Below are 13,592 nucleotides of genomic sequence, written 5' to 3' on the forward strand. Positions count from 1 at the left end.
TTGACAAAAATGTTGACATTTCAGCATTGCCTCATTCATCGCTTGCTTGCTTTTTTTCTCCTCCCTCCATCCCCTCTCCAAGTATAACAAATCTGGATGCTGACAATCTCTGCCATATATAAAAACACAACTCTGTTACAATATTTTGCATTTTTGTTCACTTTTATTGTGTTCTGTGCAGACAGAGGAAAGAATTACTGGAGGAAACCAAGAGCCTGAGACTATAAAAAGTACCCGGGGAGCTAATACTAACAGCAACATTTTGAACAGAAATGAACAGAGAAGTAGAAATGTTATTCAGACTAAATAAGAGGAAATTGCACTATGCGAGTGTCCTGGTTTTGGCTGGGATAGAGTTAATTTTCTTCCTAGTAGCTGGTATAGTGCTGTGTTTTGGGTTCAGTCTGAGAAGAATGTTGATAACACACTGATGTTTTCAGTTGTTGCTAAGCAGTGTTTATACTAAGTCAAGGATTTTTCAGCTTCTCATGCCCAGCCAGCAAGAGCTGGAGGGGCATAAGAGGTCGGGAGGGGACACAGCCAGGACAGCTGACCCAAACTGGCCAAAGGGGTATTCCATACCATGTGACGTCATGCCCAGTATATAAACTGGAGGGAGTTGGCCTGGTGGGGAACAGATCGCTGCTTGGGAACTGACTGGGCATTGGTCTGTGAATGGTGAACAATTGCATTGTGCCTGACTTGTTTTGTGTATTCCAATTCTTTTATTATTATTGTCATTTTATTATTGGTATTATTATCATTATTAGTTTCTTCCTTTCTGTCCTATTAAACTGTTCTTATCTCAACACATGAGTTTTACTTTTTTTTTTTTTTCCGATTCTTTCCCCCATCCCACCGGGTGGGGGGGGGAGTGAGTGAGCAGCTGCGTGGTGCTTAGCTGCTGGCTGCGGTTAAACTACAACAGTGAGGTATGCATCACTTAATGAGAATTCCTGAGAATTCTGGAAAGATAAGAAAAACTGACCTTAAATTATAACATAGGGAAAAATGGCAAGACAGGAACATAGCCTTGGTGGGCAGACCTCAGGGACAAGACCTGAATCAAAGATAATACCTGCAATATGGGCCTAAGAAAAAGGAGATGGTGAGCTTACACAGAACAATGGAGTAATGGGACTCTGAGCTGGCCAGAGCTTTGACATAGACCTGTCTAGACATTTTCCTCATACTGAGCTTCCCAGAGAAAACCAGAAGATTTTAAAACTAAAAAAGACATGATGTCTTTAGAGTAAAAAACTAGAATTACTTTTTTTTTTTTTTTTTTTTTTTGAAATAGAAAAACCTCAAATTGACCAGGGAGGACTGAACACAAGTTACAAAAGCTTTTTGTGCAACTCCCCATCTGCCCATAGCATCCTTGTAGGTAGGTCCTCACTTTCACACTTGGTTTCAGCTAAGCCAGTGAATTTCAGAATTGTAGCAAGCTCGGCACAGCCCCCTCTAACTCCTCGGAAGTTTCTCTTTTTGCTACCCTGGAGGTTTGGCTGTTTGAAAGCTTTTCTGCCCTGAACAGACTGTTTTCTTCCCCAAAGAGGGACCAAAGACTAGAGAGCGTAGCAGGTGGAAGACCACGCGAGAGGCACAGCAGGGAGCTGGAAGCCTACAGCTGAATCTGAGAGCCTGAGAAATCACAAGGAGGAGGAACGATCTCCTCCTCCCTCTAGAGACTCCACGTGGGCCAGCTGTCAAAAAGGGAGACTGCACAAAAGCAAACAAAGAAGTAAAAATAAAATGCACTGTATATTGTAGATGGAAAAACTGGGCGAGAGACAATGGCTAAAGACAGGGAAGGCAAAGGCAGAAAAAGGGAAAGCCAGCATTCTTTTGGCCATGTTGACCACGCATCCTTGGCCAGTAGAGCTGGAAACCAGGAAACCAGGACATTCTGAGAAAAGATTTTGAGAAAAAATCTTTAGATGACCTAAAGGCAATGTTTTTCATTGGAAACCAGCCTAGTCTCATATCTGACTTCTGGAGAGTTTGGGATTTTTAAATTGTGACTTTAGGACATGCATATTGATGAGAACCTAGGTGGTGTAGTAAGAGGCAAAACTTGGGATCCAAGATAAATATTAGGAATGATCTAAATGTTTCACTTCTAAATACACATTATCTAGTTTTTGCCTTTCTAAACGTCTTCAGAATTTCAATTTTTGTATTCAAAACATGACTTTTTTCCCCCCAAATTTTCTGTGGAATAGAAATCCTGGTTTTTAGTAATCATTAGTGACTGGATATCAAGGCAGAAAAGAAAAAAATATGACTCACTCAAAAATATTGATAAAGCAATAAGAGACATAAAATGAGTACAGTTCCTTAAAATAAATAAAGAAATAAGATACATATGGTCAATAATGGTGAATTAGTGAGAGAGAAGTACACACAGAACTGGCACCTTGGGTCTTGGCAAAGAAGAACGTGTACAAATGGGCACCCAAAACTGTCTAAGAGGGCATATGCCCAAAACTGATAACACTGTGCACCACACAGGGACACACACCTTGAGTGTGCAAGTGTGAACTCAGGGGGTGCTGTCTCACCAGCGTGGGCATTGCCAGGTTGCGGTGATACACACAAACTTAGGGCGCCCACATCTCCTGCAGGATGGGTGTGTATAGAGGAACCTGCACCCCCAGAAGAAAGGGTGTGCTGGTAACCCATGTGTCCGGTGAGCGGGAGGTGTCTGCATGTGACTCAGCGTGTGCGTTTATTAGAAAATGTTGGGATTACATATAGAAGACCGTTTAGGTATTTGTATGTATATATTAACTTTTTATTAGCATCTAATGTTGTGGTTTATCTGTTGCATTGCTGATATGGACCATGAACCTATAGTTCACTGATTGCTGTTTAATCTTGCTATTAATAAAACCAGTAAACCAACGGTGATTAGATTCAAACCGCGTGAGTTCTGCCACTTGGTGACATACTTGAATGCAGTGTTGAAAAAGAAACCCATAACCAAAGAAAATGGGAATAGATATTTAGGTCAGCAAAGTATTATTTTTAACTTAAATATTTTTTCAAGTCTTTGCTCATTGTCCATTATCATACATTATGCTAATAACTTCAGTAAAACCACAGTTAGATCTACTGTGAGTGATTTAAAAAATACATTTCATATCAATATGTTCATATTAGCCAGTTACATCTTTTTTTGACTTCGCATCAACTGAGCTGTGATAACCCTACTTAGCATTCAATCTTTTTGCTGCTATTAATAAGCATTCAGCTCTTTTGTGTACAGTTTAGTGATATATTTGGCAAACAGATACATGGTATTTTCATGTCTCTAATAAGACTCTGTTTTGTTCTCACTGAAACAGCAATTGCCTCTTGGGAATAGTAATAAATTCAATTATGCTCGTAATATGTTTCTAACCTGATATTCAGAAAAATGTTATTTCTAGCATGTTTGGTTCAAAAAGTTTTATGTATTCCTGATCTGGACTGTGCAAATTAGAATAATATAACTATTGGCTATATTAGAAACATTCCAGCTTAAACATACCAGGAGATCTGTCAAAATGAGACTGCTGTTGCTAAGAATGAGATAGTAAGTTTCAGATGAAAATAAATTTTTAATTTTGAAGAAAATGACCTCGAATTTGTCTGCTATAATTCATTAATGCAGCCAGCAAAATTAAAAATTTAGAAAACAGCAAAAGCCTCTGAAATTCATATATCCGCCCATTTATATTCTTAAATGTGTTATACCTCCAAATCCCACTCATTTGAAAGAACATGATAAAAATAACACCAATAATTGGAGAGCATGACCATGATGTTATACAATCAATCAGTAATTCTCTCATGTTGGAAGCTTTTAATGATGCGTTTCAACAGAATAAGCTGAGGAAGATCACCCTCCTGCCAGTACCCACCAAATGAGCAGGAAAGGCACGTCCTTAGAAGACGGAAAACTTGCATTAAAATCCCTACTCCAAACTAGACACAAAGCCCCAAAACATTCCTATGCTCCTATAGTAGGATAATTTGTAAAAATAGCTACTGTTTATCTTTTTCCCAAAAGGTTAGGTCATTGCAAAATTCCTCATGCCTTCACTGAATTTTAGGATATACCTTCAATTATCTGCTTGTATTTCTTCATTACTTCTTTTTGAGAATAAGATGTTTTAACTCATTGAATATCTCCTACAAATTTTTTGTTTTCTATCATTCAAAGACAACTTACAAGTGTCAAAGCAGTTAATATGGTTTGGTACACAACAATCAACTATGTCTGGCAGATGCTAAAACGTTGTTTCCTAATTCTCTTTTCTTAATACTTCCTACATTATTTTGATATAGGGTCTATTTTTGAAAATACTATCTATGCACCCATGATTGGAATTTGTGCTTTTTATAAATTACTTGATAGAAGCCCTTACAGGTGCATTACTTGTGACAACTGAAAAAGCTAGATATGATTTATTTAGTGGACAACACAGTTGATGACCACCAAACACCAAAAGTGTCTCCACAAAGAAACAGACCATTCCAGGTCATTTTCCAGACTTGGAACAGACATGATGCTTATTTAAAACAAACAAAAATCCATCTCTGTCAAATATTAATGTTTAAACAAATGTTTTAAGGTTCAGCTAAAGAGTCACTGCATTTATGAACAAGGTCCTCCTTTTATCTTGTAGGAGCATTTCTTTTCAACTTCCCTTTGCAACAAAAATCCTCTGGTTTAAGCCTATCCATAAGGTGCTAAGGATCTTTTATTTTTTTAAGTAAGACTTTTCTTCCATCATATAATAAGCACTGGTAGCTTAAGAGCCTTATATAAAGTTACTTCCATTTGAATCATACTTCCTCTCAACCTTGAACTTTAGCTGGCTAGCCTACGTTTTGAATGCTGCTGTTTCATATCTTCGCACAAATCTATCTGCACCTTTCCCATCATTTTGTTATGTGAATGGTGAAGTGGTTACTATTTATATCTCTTGTAACAGACCTACAAAGTTATTTGATATTACAACTCATTATTAATAAAAGAAGCCATCTGACTGTGAACAATGAGTTAGTGAGGGGAAATTAGTAGAGTGGTGAAAGCATCAGAAACATCCTGAACAAAGAAGTACAAGTCTCTCCTTGTTTATATACTCGAAGAATGAAGGTTACAAACAAAACCACTATTTTAGGTACTGTTAACTTTCAGATAAACAACAATATTATTTGAATTTATTTTATTACAATTACAGTTCTATATAAAATCATAAATTAAGGTTATCCTGGAAAATGGACTGAATTGACGAATAGTAAAAAGTTTCACTTTTAAAGAAGTTCCATTATTTTCCCATATTTGACCACCACTGCATATGCATTCAGAAGACCACACAGTCATGAGCTGACAAGGAATGCCTGGGAAGGTATTGAGGTCATGAAAGCAATAATAAAAATTTCAAATGCAGTTGATCAAGAAAGTGATGTATTCTACTCCTCTGTTAAGTTGTAAGAAAAAAACATATACCAACCTTCTGAACTGAATATACTACACACTCTCCTTTTTCATGTTGCAGCTTTAAACTTGCTACACTAATCCAGTTTGCCAATATCAAGCAACCAACAAGAAGATGGGATTAAAGACTCGGAATGATGAATAAAGAAAACCAAATATCAGCACAAAGAACTTCCATGTGTTGCCTAAAAAGCTACAAACTTCTTATCACCTCTCCAGGAGACTTCTTTTTTTTTAAATAACAATTATTTGAATGGGATAGTGAGACAGCTTGGTTCTTTAACAATTTCTTCTTCAGTTAGCAAAACATTTAGATTATGTTCCTGCAGAGGAATCACTCAGATTTAACATTCTTTTTACCATCTCAAGACCTTAATTTTAATGGTTTCTTTTAAATAAAAACTTTAAAATCTTTCTTTCGTAGGACTTGACACTCCAGACACTCTCCATCTTAGTTTATGAGACTCAGACTGATTCATTTTGGGAATATCAATAATTAGCCAGTTTTGCACACATACCGGGTTGGAAGCTGCAGTGCCCACGGGGTTAGGCTGTAGCTGAACATTAGTGCTGAGCAGTTTGGTGGCATCTTTGTATTAGACTTAAGCACTTAAAAGTGACAAACGCGAGAATAAACCATGCTGTGGGTTTAGCCCTGGAGAGCACAATTATCTTTAAGCAGACAATTCTGTTGATTTCTGTGGACTACTTATGAGTTGAAAATTAAGCACCTTCTATTTTTCTTGGCAAACTGGGGACATAAAGGATAATTATGATGAACAAAAATGTATCATCTCAACAAGTTTTCACTGGGGCTTAGTCCTGCTTCTATTAACCACGGCAAAATCCCCAGTGGGAGCACAGGCAGGCCCCATTAAATGAGTTCACCCATTTGAATCATACTTTTCTCATTTATATCGAACATTTTTTGACATGTGTTTATGACTTTTAACTCATTCTTTAGAATATGTGTGGCACCAGCACAGTTCTTGTAAAACGTAAGTGGCAATAACACTAGAGAATTGAACCCTGCTGTTTTCACATAAATTAAGTACAGTGGTTCTTCACATGCTGTGAGATCTCCTGTAGTGATTTCTTAATATATTTCAGACCATTTTTCAGAATTAATGCATGGGTAGTGTAAAAGATATTACAATTGCTCCTGATTCTATAAGGGGGCTTTAAAATCTGGCTGTTGTCCTACTGAAGGTGAGGCAAAATGTTCTAAAAATATTGCCTTAATAAATGTCTGGCAAGGTTGTGGCGTATTTGCTTCAGCATATGAAATAATTTTGTTTCAAGGATCTCTTCAGCCTTGTAACTTTTGTCTCTACTTTTTTTTTTCCCCCAAGAAAATGTCATTTACTAAAATAGAAGCTGATCAGGCTTATGTTAAACTCAGTAACAGAATTGCCTTTGAATTAAATAGGAGTGAGATCAGTCTCAGACTGAATGACAGTGAGGACAATTATGGAAGTGATTATACTGAAAAGGGAGATTAAAATTAACAGCTAAACAATTAAGTAGGAAATAAACTAAAGAATACACTCAAAATGAAAAAGGCCAGACTAAAAATACAAACAAAGGCTGTGGTTTCCAGAGACAAAGAAATGGATTAGAGGTCCAAATCCTTTTGCAGTTCAGTAGGATCTGAGTGTCTATCTGTTGCTTTTTTAATTCCTGGCCAAAATTAAACAATTTGAGGAAAAGAATTAGGCAAATATAAAGTCCAAAGGGGGAAAAAAACCCCCAAACCTATGGCAATGCTGAAGAGCATAAAGGGTACAAATAAGGAGCACATCATCACCTACTAACCAAATATCAAGGCCAGATGTTATTTGGTAACATAGGGTCTAGTCCAAGTGGCTCTTGCCCATGGTACACAAAGCCACAGCTTTGAGGTGGCACTGCCCAGACGCTTTCCTCTTAGTTCCCCCAAAAATAGTTAAACAGAGAAAACTCGAAGTGGCAAGGGAAGACAAAACAGGAATAAATAAATAGACAGAAGGTTCATACATCTTCTCCCTCTCCCTGCTTTACCATTAAAGGCAAGTCCCTGCTTCCAGAGCTGCTCTCAGCCAGCTCCACAACTTTCAGAGTTTTAGCAAATTGCCCAGTGTCCCCGCCAACCTGCAGCCTGCCCCCATCCCTAGGAACCCGTTCCATAACCTCACACCTGGCTTTTCCTCCCTGCTCCTCACCGCAGCCTCTCAGTCTCTGTTTGATGTGGTTTTCAGGGTCTCTCCTGTAAGCCTCACCTCACGCAGGCTCGGAGTTTCCTAAGGAAAGGTGCAATGTGGACCGTGGAGTTCCAGCTTGCCTAGCTGTTCTCTCAGTGGGGAAGACACAAGACTATGACAAATCAGTAAAAAACAACAAAACCTGCCATTCAGATTGCTACAGGACACAGAATCAGAAGTGTTCATGATCCATAATTAAGAATAATATTAGCCAAAACCCCCCTAAGTGCTTCTGACAATCTGGATACATTTAAAGGCCACATTTTAAAGTACACCTTTGAGAAGATAAGGTCCATAACATCTAGTGTTGCCATGAATGTACATGTTCTCAGGATGTCTGAGAAAACCACAAAGTCTGGATTGTCACGCACACTGCAGTAGGTAGCTGGACTTTATCAGCGGCATCTCTGCTCTTTCCTTCTCTCTTTCTCTCCACCGTCTCTCCACCCCACCTCACTGTTTGGTTCCTTCTTTCTGTACAAAGCCTGTTTCCAAATGCCTGAATCATGGCTGAGAGCAACTGACTGGAATCTGAAAGCCTGAGCGCTGTCTGGGATGGATGAGGGCACCGTTGAACACCACAGGTGTGCAGAAACCTTCATGCGCTCTGTTTACTTTATCCAAGCCAAAACACTGACAGGGCTCAGTGAGATCACCGGGAATCACAGAGTATCTGCCTGGCTTTGGCAATTCATATCAATTATGCTAATTAATGAGATAAGATAAAGTATGCTTAATTTTAGTGACTGTATAAATCGCAAGAGTTAGATCCTCTTATCTTTGATGTAACACCTTTGCAGAACTCTGGAGCATAAAGGAGACTGGAAGACAATTGCTGTCTCCAGAATAGCTATTTCCCAGAACAGTGTGAATCCTATACTGAACTATTCCAAATGGATCATTTGCCACTTCCCCTGCCACTCCAATCACCCAGTGCTGCACACTCTCCAGGAGAAAGTGCTGCGACACATCAGGACTACCAGGACTGAGGAGAAGTAGAGCTGTTCAGTCTACTACTACCTAACACGCCAGACCTTTCCGTGTGGAGACTATGGGCATTTTACTGCAACCTGGAGTACTTAAACGATCTTTGTTTCAGCCCCAACCTAATCAGTTATATCCAGTGAATATGAACATCATTTTATTTACCTACTTGAGGGAGATGCATAACAGAGCAGACTATGCTCCTCCTTAGGGCCATAGTAGCCTTTCATCCCGTAGCAGTTCCAATTTGCAAAGACATTACTCGTCTTAAATGTAAAGCATGAAATTCTCAGTAGAACGTATTACAGAAGTCTAAACATTATGATCACATGTAATATTCTCTCTATTTTAAGTATCTCCATGTCAGCTTAAATTCTATTCATAGGATATGTCACTGGCATTGCTAATTTCAAGTCTCTCTCTTCCATATAATGAATGCTTTCAATTATTTTTCCACTTCCTTGCATTTTTCCAGTTGGCATCACATCTTGTTTCACACCCTTACTTCTAACTTCTTTTTTGCTATGATACCATGGTAATTCTGAGATTAAAAACAAAGATAGATCATTCTCATTCTCATTCTTTCCCTCATATCTGAAGCACTTTCTACTTTGGCATACATATGCATTTAATGAAATATTATACTGCTTTTCCTTTTTCTGTACAACCAATAACATTGCTGTTAAGTAAGACATGATCTAACGGTTCTATAATACACTGACCATTTTCTCAGAATTCACTGCTTTGGATAGTTTTAATTCCATGTAATTGGAGTTTTACAATATGACACCTAATCTCTAATTCTGACATGGAACTAAATAATGCTACATTTGGTATTATGAATTCTTACCATAAGAACACAAATTATTGTGTATTTAAATATACTTGATTACTTTTCCATAGGAAATGGGCATGCCAAGATAAAAATGAGTTAGTTTGGGAACCGATTACCTACTGTAGCACAGACTCAACACTATATAATTTCAAAGACTTATATAATACCCCTATTCAGCAAATTATTTGACCATATAAGTGCTTTGCTGACTCTCAAACACATTTAACACTTGGTTCTGTTTTTCAGCATATTGACTTGTATACCACATGCTCCTACAACCGCTGCCTTACAGAGTGGAAAATGGTGGTACAACTTATCAAAGAAATCCTTTGAAATTTTCAGCTGTTACTGGTGTAATTGTGGATCATGTTTCAGCGTCCTTGGAATATTACAGCATAAAACATATGCCATATGTAGATGTAGATTGCAGAAAGTCAAAAAGACTAGAGACCACAAAGCACATCACCCTCCAAACAATGCTACAAACACTGTGCTATAGAGGAAGCACACACAATAGATTTGGAATGTAATACCTACAATTTGGAAACCATTTTTCCTGAATTTTGTGGGTAGACTCAGGACTATTTAAGGACCTCTTATAACTGTTGTTAAAAAACTGACAGAAAATTAAACAGATACCATATATAACATATCTCACTAAATAAACTTGCTATTGTGTATATACTGCTACTCTAGTGAGACCTAATCGCTTTTGGAATATAGAAGACAAAAAGGGTGATTACTTGGCTTAGAGAGGGGATAACACTAATGACAGCTTTTTAGTTTTGCATGTGCTTATAAAAGTTGAATCAAAATTTTTCCTTCCCTACAAAAAAAAATATCTCCCTTCATTGACATGGCTCTTCTCTGTGACTGAGATGTAGTTGTTATACCCACATGTTTTTGGCTTACTGGCTTTTTATCATCACTCTCCATTGTAGCTGGTTCTTTTAAAGAGTAAGCCACAGGCTTGTATAAAATGGGAATTTTAAACTAATCTCTAATATGGCTAGAATGGGTCATCAAAATCATGCATTTCCAAGGAAATGGACGATCAGGAGAAATTTGTACTGGCCTGATCCTATAAGAACTGGTATCTGTAAGTAGTCCTTATGAAATCATTAAGCATATTGCCCCCATAGAAATAAGGATGTTCATGACATGGAGCCAAATGTACATGCTGTACCCAGCACTTAGTGGATGTTTTGGGAAGAAAGGAGGAGAGATAGAAGAGTTACTGAACGGAAAAGTGGGTTTGTCTCCCATATTTATGCATTCCCCAGCATTACTTCAGAGTTTTCTAGATAAAAGCAAAGTGCATTGCTACAGTCAATGGTGGCCACATAAAAATGATTTCTAAGAGAAGCATAACGTATCCCATTGAAAAAATTATAATTGGAGGAGGAAGTTTTGTAAATATTGTTTTAATGAGCAGGAGGTTAGAAAAAATATTCCTGATAGGTTGCTTCTGAAGGGTTTCTCACATCTATGAGCGTAATTCTAATTGCTGACACAGCTGGGATTCATAAGATAAATCGGTAGCAATGTACAGGAAAGCACACTCAGAAATGCTTCTCTACGGGACTGAAAACCTGGAAAACCAAGACTGGGAAGACATTTCACACACACTGCTCTGTTGATATAACATTTAACTACATTAAAAAATATAAATATCTGTTTAAGGCGTGTGGCAATAATTCCTAATCAAAGTTTGGCTTTAAGAACACAGTATTCTCCTCCACCCCTTTCTTTTATTGGTCAGTTAAATAAAGTAGTTATCTTACTCAAGTGCCCATCCAGATTTTTCCCTCTATGGCAGACAGAGAGACTTAACATAATGTGACAGATACAAATTGAAAAAAAAGAAGAGATACGTAAGATAAGACAGAACAAAGCCACGCTCACTTAAATTTTGCTGCATTTAGAATGTGAGAGTAGTGGTTACATTTTGAGAAGCAAATTAGAGAAAAATCAGAGAGCAGAAATGTTTTAGCTCAGAGGCACAGGATTTTGGATGTTGATACATTTTTCAGAGTTAAAACTGAGCTGTTTCACATTTGAAGGAGGACTTAAATTTAGTTTTATATGGCTAAATCTGGGTGCAAACCTGTTCCCTAGAACAGCTCCATGCTGATAAGTAGCTCTAGTTCCCACTTTCTTTCCTTCTGTTCAGCACTGCTTGGCTCCTTCAAAAGGAGGGTTGTAGCCTAGTCATAGAATGGCCTACAGCCTGGCAGTGAGGTCAGGAGCTCTGAATACAATCCCCTCAAGGCTGAGCAGACATCAGGACCTAAAATTTGCCCTTCCTGCCACTAGATTCTTCTGCAATGGAGGGTGAGAAAAGAGCAGGGATTGACATCAACAGCTAGCTTCCTAATGACACTTTTGCTCTGTTAGAAGCTGTTTCACAAAAAAAAGGGCATAATTGCTGGATAAAAAATGGATGCTGGCATCTTCCACTTCCTATTGGCCCCTGTGTATTCAGAGAGTTATAGAATAGTTCGGGAGAGGTGAACAGGATCGTCCTTTTGAAGCCTTTGAGGCACCTCTTTCTACTAGCTGTATAGAGAATTTGCACTCTAGCTGTAGGAAGACTGGCTATTCTCTCCTTCTCCTTTCTTTTGCTGCTAACATTTAGGTGTCTAAAATACAGCTGTGTCCAGGCCCGACTAAGGAAGCTAAGACTTTGCACAGAAAATCCTGTATGTTCACCTATACTATATCTTCTAGTGCATCTTGGCATGTACTAAAGAGGTCTCCAGCGTTTTGAAATGGTATAACTGAACAAATCAGATGATATTTCACTTCTATAATAGTTCTAGTCAGTATGGAGGATTTCAGTTGAAACATTGGGATGTATCTGCACCAACTAGCTTTAGGCATCCAACCTTCATGCTTTGAATTATTATCTGGAAGTAAAGTTTCTCTCTCTCCAATAATGACATCAGAGATTCAGACTCCTAAAAAAAGGTGCTGTGAACTGCAACTTTCTAGAGACTTGAAGAAGGATCAAAAACATAGTGAGGATAACTCCTGAGTAAGTCTGATATTCTTAGGCAACGGGCCAAGCATAGTCTCAGGATTTTTTGAGGAGAAAATATTTGATAAATTTAAATGCTGGTTGTATTGGTTTTGGAAGGAATATTCCTGCAGTGAAGTTCTTTCCTTTTCTTTGAAATGGCCTCTGTAAGTCAGGCTGCATATTACAGTGAGCAATTAAGACATTACATGCTTCCAGGTGTACATATTTAATTTGGTTTCAGAGTTGCTTGTTTTGATTTAACTAGAATATATTCTACATGGATCTAGGCTTGTGCGAATTTATAGTGTAGCCTGGAAATAGCAGTAGAAGTCTTTGGAGATTCAGCCAAAAAGACTGAGTAAAAAGACCTGGAGAAGCAGCAGTCATGAAGTCTAAAATAATACGGAATCTAGAAAGAAAACTTAGTAGCTTCACAGATGTTACTAGTTGTCATGCTATGAACACAACCTTTAATAAAACATCTTCATATATATAATTTCAAAACAAGAAAGTACATCTACTGTTTTAGTCTGAGGCCAAATCCCAATGCACCTGAAGCTTTCACTAATAATAATAATATAGCTTTGTGCATGTTTCAGAATTTGGTCCCAGAAAATATCCCAGGAAAGAACTAAGAGAATCAGTGATTAAATGGAATGAGACATGCAACTACTGAACTTTTCTGTTTGCATTTCTCACAGAGCTTCCTGCAAGACTATCTTCAACTAGAATATATGGAATTACTTACTGTGCAAAGTGTCTCAAATGTCTTTTCGGAGACAAAGGATCCATCAAGACCAAAAAGAAAAATAGATGCATAAGAAAGCATCCCTCCAAGGATAATAAGGTTGTTCATGTAGGGACTGGACATCTTTATTAGTCTATGGACAAAAGGTGATAGTGCATTAAAGACGGAAAGATTGCTGCCAGGCTGTTAGAGCAATAAAGAAGAGCTTTTTGTAACCAGGCAGACAGATAACCCTTCTTGTAGAACTCCATGAAATCTATAAGCATGCACAC

The 13,592-nt window shown here is 37.9% G+C and overlaps 1 protein-coding gene across 7 annotated transcripts in view; it reads right to left on the bottom strand.

Moving 5' to 3' along the window:
• Positions 1-13,592, bottom strand: part of GABBR2 (gamma-aminobutyric acid type B receptor subunit 2) — a 488,653-nt gene that overhangs the window by 156,479 nt on the left and 318,582 nt on the right. For all 7 annotated transcript variants that reach the window (XM_030011389.1, XM_030011392.1, XM_030011394.1 and 4 more), the window contains one exon: positions 13,321-13,453. In XM_030011389.1, coding sequence (XP_029867249.1) covers positions 13,321-13,453 — 133 coding nt within the window. The remainder of the gene's footprint in view (positions 1-13,320; positions 13,454-13,592) is intronic.

The sequence above is a fragment of the Aquila chrysaetos genome, chromosome 4 (genome assembly GCF_900496995.4).
Source record: "Aquila chrysaetos chrysaetos chromosome 4, bAquChr1.4, whole genome shotgun sequence".
Classification (NCBI taxonomy): Eukaryota; Metazoa; Chordata; class Aves; order Accipitriformes; family Accipitridae; genus Aquila; species Aquila chrysaetos.